The 7,500-nt window shown below is 42.2% G+C and overlaps 1 protein-coding gene across 9 annotated transcripts in view; it reads right to left on the reverse strand.

Annotated features, from left to right (window-relative positions):
* cfap74 (cilia and flagella associated protein 74) overlaps nucleotides 1-7,500 on the reverse strand; it is an 81,612-nt gene that overhangs the window by 31,953 nt on the left and 42,159 nt on the right. For 8 of the 9 annotated variants that reach the window (XM_042098812.1, XM_042098811.1, XM_042098809.1 and 5 more), the window contains exon 22: nucleotides 6,587-6,715. In XM_042098812.1, the coding sequence (XP_041954746.1) occupies nucleotides 6,587-6,715 (129 nt within the window). The remainder of the gene's footprint in view (nucleotides 1-6,586; nucleotides 6,716-7,500) is intronic. The other variant, XM_042098810.1, reaches the window with a different exon arrangement.

Below are 7,500 nucleotides of genomic sequence, written 5' to 3' on the forward strand. Positions count from 1 at the left end.
CCAAAACTTTTCTCACCTGTTGTTCCCCGTTGGTCGAATGTGCTACCAGCTCCTACCAGAGTAGGGGCATCCCTCTCTACCTTCAAAACACTCCTGAAGACCCAACTCACCGTGGCAGGGTGTCGACCAGCCTATCTGTCATTGTGTGTGTGTGTGTGTGTGTGTGTGTGTGTGTAGGTGTAGGTGAGTGTGTGTGTGTGTGTAGGTGAGTGTGTGTGTGTGTGCGTGTGTGTGTAGGTGAGTGTGTGTGTGCGTATGTGTGTGTAGGTGAGTGAGTGTGTGTGTGTGTGTCTCTTTGTGTGTAGGTGTGTGTGTGTGTGTGTACATGTATGTGTGTGTCCTTGTCATACAGACCTATATTAGAGCAAATGAAGCCTACAGATGGGCTGCATTTCCTCCTCTCTCAGCACTACCAACAACTGGACATGCTATATCTAGCACTTACCACTACCTTCTTCCCTATCTTGACTATTCCTCTCCTACCTCCTTTGACTTCGCCTAATCTGTTATCCTACTCTATGGCCCTCATTTATCAACCGAGCGTAGAAACCAGCGTAGATCTGAACGCAGAAATCATCTTACGTCAGGGCTCACGTGTGATTCATGAAACTTTCGTATCACTCCAATTCCAGCGCAAGAATGAACGTGTGTTGTTAAATGTGGCGGCTGGAAACAAGCATAATTTAAATATCATGCCCCTATACAGTATATGCTCGTTTTAAAGGCCTCGCCCCTAGAATTTAAGACATGGGGGTGCATTATATGTCAAAAAGAGAGACATTTGTGACTCGAGATAGCCACAGTGACGTTGCCAGTCCAGCTGAACCTTGTTCATTTTGACAGCTAGAAAAGTGTCATCAAGAAAGCCGGTAAAGCATAGCGGTTTAAGTGCAACAGACTTTATTTTCGCAGAGAGAGTGCATCATACTACAAATACATTCATTACAAAACCATACGACACTGCTATTTGCCCTTTGAAAATAATAATAATAAAAAATAGTTTATGACTATTGCGTTTTCGAAAGAGAAAGTAATTCTCATAGTCTATGGCTATCCTAAGCCATCAAATGTGTCAACATACAGTCTACATTATGGCAAGTAGGCTACAAATGTGCAGCAAAAGTCTTAGGTCCAAGATATTCCATGAATTCAACTCTCCTTTCCAATCCTCCGCCGATTTACTGCTGCCATGCTATGCCTCCTCAAAAACTTGCTGTATGTGTAAGTGTGTGTGTGTGAGTGTGTCCAGTGGTTATGTCTGATTAATCTGCATTTTAAAGCTCCCGATTCACTAAAGCAGATTAAACAGCTTTACCTCCTCTCTCTCCCTAACACACACACACACACGCGCACACACACACACACACACACACACATCTATCTATTAATGACAAGAACCTCTGTCTGTGCGTGCGTGTGTGTATTATCTCTCGAACTGTTTGCCCGACTGTTTTCAAATTAGTCCGGTGTCTTGCTAAGGGCACAAGTGACTGCCGTGTTAACTTTGACGTTGTTTGGATAAGAAATGCAAAAAATATTGTTAAATGTTGTTAAAACAAGCACACAATGACTAGGTTTCCTTGCACACCATATTTCGATTTCATTTGGAACTAGATGTACCGCATAGCGGTACAAAATATGACCGCCGCTCAGTCCTGTACATCCATTCCGCGAAAATAAATCACACTTCAATTTGTCTCCATCTTTTACTCCATCCCCCACTCTTGAAACTTTTGTGTATGCTTGTTTGGCATGCCTGAGTGTGTGTGTGCGGCTGCACAGAAAGTAGCCTACTTGTGCTGAAAAGGTGAATAGATTGTAGAATAGCCAAAGAAGATGTAGCATTATTATAAAACCTTTAAAATCTCTAAACAATCACAAGTAGGGCAGGTCATCACAGTTCATCCATTGCAACTGGATTGATGAAAGGTCACTTACACCTGTAGGCTACATTGTATTTGGGAAAAGCAAAAGGTATCAGCATAATGTTATTTATTTATTTATTTATTTTTTATGTATTTATAAACAAAAACATCTCTGTCAGTTCCATGCCGTTTTCAACAGCTATCAAAAACAAAGGTCATTTTTGGATGGATGGATTTTTTGTGAATATTTCTTCTTCTACATAAGATTTTAGTCATCTTTAGTTCATGTAATACTTTATTGTCAATGCACAAATTAAGTAACAGTAGTCTGAAACGTTATTGTTAATGCACAAATTAAGTAACAGTAGTCTGAAACGAAATGCTGTTTTACATCTAACCAGTGGTGCAAATAACTGACATGTCCAAATGGGCCTTGATGAAATGCGTCGCTAGACTGTTCATAAACATTTTAACGGGCCAAAGTTGAAGAGCTTTTGTCCGTTATTGTTCGTGCAAATATAGGCTGATTCATGTTCCCTTGCATTGTGTAACTGAGGTCCATGGCTAGTCTGGCTTTCATCAGACCAAGCTCAATCTTTTAAGAAATCAAAAAATAAATAGCGGGCAGATCAGGCTGGGTTCACCCAGCCTAGTCCATAGGCACCCGATATTGTTTAATTTTCAGATTGAGATATACACGCTCTGGCTATTCTAAATGCAAAAATGCATTAGGGAGTTATGACAAAACTGTAACTAACAAACTAGATCCTAATAGAAAGCTGTTAGCTTCCCTAAGCTACAGGTAGGATTATAAGGTAGGCCTATTTACAACATAAATTGTCAATAGGCTATGCTGGCGACACAAATAAAATCTCCTTTGGAAACCAATGGCTTACGACTTACAGTATCAAGCGGACTTAAACTGCCATATCGTGGCGAAAAGTTGTAATAACATTCACGCAGTTCCATGAGTCAAGGAAAGCGCGAATGAAGTAGCCACTTCTAAATGGGACCCACTACACAGTAGCTTAAGGTGTGTTGCTAAAGCAGCCATAATGAAATGAAGGTGTCATTGTTTGGATACTTCACACACACGTGCTTTTTAATTTCACAGACTACAACTATCAAGCTGGAATCAAAGCACATCGATTCCCCTCTCACACCCTGCACGCACTTAAAACAAAATAAACAGGCGTCTCAGTCTCACGCATGTATAGGCAAAACTGTATCAGACCGGTGTAACGTTGGTAAATCTTCCATTGCACAGAATGATTTTGTAGCACGTGCAATAAATGACAGTCGAAAGATACAAACAGTGCTGCTATCAATTTGCTTGGTATAACCGCATTTATAGTTTTCTACAAATGCAATCAATCAAATGGGCCTCCATCACTCAACCAACGCTAACGGTAACATTACCTAGGTCCTTATTGATATTACAAGATTAACGTACCTGCAGTAAAAACCAAGCATGTCCGATAAACATCCTCACTTCATCCTCACTTACACTTCATGTGAACATCGTCCTGTCCTTATTAGATGTTCGCTGCGGTAAATTACAGTCCTTGTAGGAAGTGTCCATTATTTTTTCAACCCACTTTTAACTTCCAACAAAATTACGTCTCACTGCAACGATGCGCCATCTAGTGGACAAACGACTACTTATCGCCAATACTGAAAATGCAGCCATGATGATGATGATGAATATTTTGGCTTTCTTTTGATCCTATTGAATTTGTAATTATGTATCGGCCGTTCTAATACCGATAGTATGTGGGTGCCTGTGTGTGTGCATGTTTATATGTGTGCACCGCCATTTACAGGCCAATGAGTGTACAGTCACTAAATGTACACATAACCTAATTTTTTTAGCCCCCCCCATGGATGAAATTCTATGAAACTTGGCATACCCCCAGACCCCCAGAGAATGCCAGGTCAATCATACACATACAATTTGGTGCAGTTCTGAACATCTTAACTGAAGATAGGGGCGATTAAAGCAGAATAATATTGCATTTTCATTTTTGACCGGGGCGGGGGGGGGCAAATCACAAATGAGTGATTATGAGCCAGGTTGATGTGAGCCCTTGAGACCAACATACCATAAAAGATTCACAGAGAACTGTGTCTGCCCTACCCTCCTTTCGGGGGGTCCAGTCCAGCGGGGGGGGCTGCAGATGAAAACGAAAAATGACGGTTCCATGCTATCCATGTGGGGGTACATGCCCACCAAGTTTTGTGTACCCCGGTCTTTCAGTGTCCCGGGAATCCTTGTTGGTGTACGTCACTAAATGTACACATAAATTATTTTATTGTAAGGCCCCCCATGAACGAAAGTACACAAAACTTGGCATGCATTCAGAGGGTGTCATAATGATCCTACACTTTTAATTTCGTGCAGTTTTGACCTTGTCAGCCAGAGATATTGAGATGAAAACACCTAATTTTTTGCTTTTTAATTTTTAACTAGGTGGCGCTATACATGAAATAAGTGGTAATGGGATGGGTTGACATGCCCCCTTAAGACCAACATACAAAAAAAAGGTGGACCTCCTAGGCCCTACGGTTCTCGAGATATTCACAGAAAACTGTCTCCGGCCACCTACAGGCCAGTTGGTGTATAGTAACATAAATTAATTTATTGTGTGGCCCCCCATGAACGGAATTCCACAAAACTTGGTGTGCATACAGAGGGTGTCATAATGATCCTACACTTCCAATTTCGTGCAGTTTTGACTATGTTAGGTCACAGATACCTTCAATTACACCACCTCATTTTTACTTTTTTGTGTTTAACTAGGTGGCGCTATACATGAAATGAGTGGTTATGGAATGGGTTGACATGGCCCCTTGAGATCAACATACAAAAAAAAAATGGTCCTCCTAAACCCTACGGTTTTCGAGATATTCACAGAAAACTGTGTCTGCCCTACCCTCCTTTCGGGGGGTCCAATTCAGCGGGGGGGCTACAGATCAAAACGAAAAACGATGGTTCCATGCTATCCATGTGGGGTTACATGTCCACCAAGTTTCGTGTACCCCGGTCTTTCAGTGTCCCGGGAATCATTGACGGAAATTTGGGCATGCGAAAAAAAATAAATAAATAAATAAATAAATAAATAAATAAATAAATCTGACTAAACCTATATGACCGCCGCTTCGCTGCGCGGCGGTCATAATAATAACAATATTCTGATTGCACATGAGTCATGTAAACACATTATTCCAGCTACCATAACCTGATTGAGCATATTCTCAATACTAAAAACCGAGAATAATACCCCTAGCATATGCCTCTTTTAACCGGAATATTGTGACATGTAAACACATTAGTTGGAAAATGCCCGTTTCGGAATATTACATTCCGTCTGCGCATGTTCATGCAAGGAATTTTCGAAGCATGGTTGGATCGGGTTTCATGCCCTGACACTTGGCAAACATAGTGAAAAGTGTGGCAAAATGTTAGCACTTCTAACATGAAGATGAGGTCAATTTCAATTTAAAATCTTTAAATGTCATGGTGGAATTTATTGATGGATGAAAGCATCGTAATACTCAAAGACGCAGGTTTTGCGTGCTCTGCTGACAAATGAAGAATTGGTAAAAAGCCCTCAAACTGGCCTATAGGCGAAAATGCCAGACAATAGCGGCTCTAATCTGACCAAATTCACCTATTTTGCAGTGAAATTCAGGGACAGCACTAAGACGTCATGACACAGACCATAGACACTACATCTACTGCACGTCACTGCTTTATTCAGGATATGCTGGTTAACATTTAAACAGGGATATTCTGTTTCTGCTACACATAGAAAAATCTCATTCTGAATATTGGCATAACCAGAATATGGTCCTTAATCGGAATATGGTGTGCATGGAAACACAGTCTGCTGGTTTCAAATGGCAATATATCATTCCTCAAAATGGTGTTCGTCTTCTCTATCATCAGGTTCCTAAAATAGGCTAAACATAGCTTTAACTCAAAACAGCTGTTATTGTTAGGCCTATGTCATTTTGATCTATAAAAAATATGAAATGCAGTGAGGTTGCCAAGCAACGTCGAGACGCAGCTACTTTAACTTTTGTATCAAGTTGTGGTAGCGCAGTAATATAGAACGAAATGTGGTCAAGGTGTATGTTTATGCTGGATGTTACAACGGCATCGAACGCGATTCACCCAATCACAATCAAAGACCGGAACAATCAGATAGAGGAAATATATTTCTTGGCGGAAGAATGATTGTCTAGGAATATCTCGTTATATTTCTAGTTGCTGTACCTTTACTTTATGAAACGTTGTATTTATAGTAACAGTTTTAGAAAAGCAATAGGCCACTCCAGTCCATAGGTTACACTGATCAGTCCTCTCGGCCTCTCTGGGCTTATTACTTAATTACAGCATGTTTTTTGTAAGCATTACTGAATGCTGAGCTGGAAGGATGTTTTTCCTTACGATCATCATACTTCTAACAAGGGCCTACCTACAGGTTTTCTATAGGAATAGGCAAGTTTTGAATGGGTACACTGTAAGTACACTGAAATACACCAACACAAACACACACCTACACACCCATACTCTCTCTTTCACTCTCTCACTCTCTCTCTCTCTCTCTCTTACACACACACACACACACACATCTACACACCAATACTCTCTCTCTCTCTCTCACACACACACAAAGAACAACGTGCACAGGTGTGTGTGTGTGTGTGTGTGTTACCTGGGCAGGAACTTGAACTGGGCCTGAAAGGTGGAGCGGGCCTGGACATAGGCGGTCTTGGGCAGAATCTCCATGTGGTTCCTGAGCTCCTTACACACATTAAACACCAAATGCAGAGCTCTGTTTGCCCTAAAACACGCACGCATCACACGCACGCATGCACACACACACACACACACACACACACAGAGAAAAAGGGAATTTAGCAGTGTGTGCTTGTGAGAGCAATGCTCCTGAGATCTGAGCAAAGTCACTTTTCCTTCCCCCACAGACTCACTTCCATTGTCACCAGGAGGGCAAACAATCCATTCAGCCCTCTCAGCAAAATACTAAAATACCTCACTCTGTCTCTCTCCCTCTCTCTCTCTCTCTGTCCCTCTCTCCCTCTCTCTCTCTCTCTGTCCCTCTCTTTTCTGTCCCTCTCTCCCTCTCTCTCTCTACCCCTCTGCAAGGGCATAGGCAGGATGGAGGGGGGGGGGGGCAGAGGAGAGAGGGAGGGTGACACATTTTAATTGCTTTGTACCTTTTTGCTCTTTCTCTTTCTCTCCTCCCCTCCCTCCCTTTCTTTTCATAGTGACCCACTTTCAGGGGATTCACTGCATGGAGTTTCCACTGCGTTTCTTAACAATAGCTCCCCACACTAGGACACCTCCACACACACACACACACACACACAGGATCAGTGAGACGGGCACACACACAGAGCTATGAGGAGGTAGTGAAGGTTGTTCCAGCAGATGGGTTGTGGCTGTGGGCAAGGACAGTGCGGGATGGAGGTCAGAGCCAGAGCCGCAGTGGCGTCCTGCTCCCCTCAAAGCCAATCACCCTTCACACTCTCACTCACACATGCACACACTCACTCACTCACACACACACACACATTCATACACTCACACACACACACACACTCACAC

Source organism: Alosa sapidissima, chromosome 7, assembly GCF_018492685.1.
Source record: "Alosa sapidissima isolate fAloSap1 chromosome 7, fAloSap1.pri, whole genome shotgun sequence".
NCBI lineage: Eukaryota > Metazoa > Chordata > Actinopteri > Clupeiformes > Clupeidae > Alosa > Alosa sapidissima.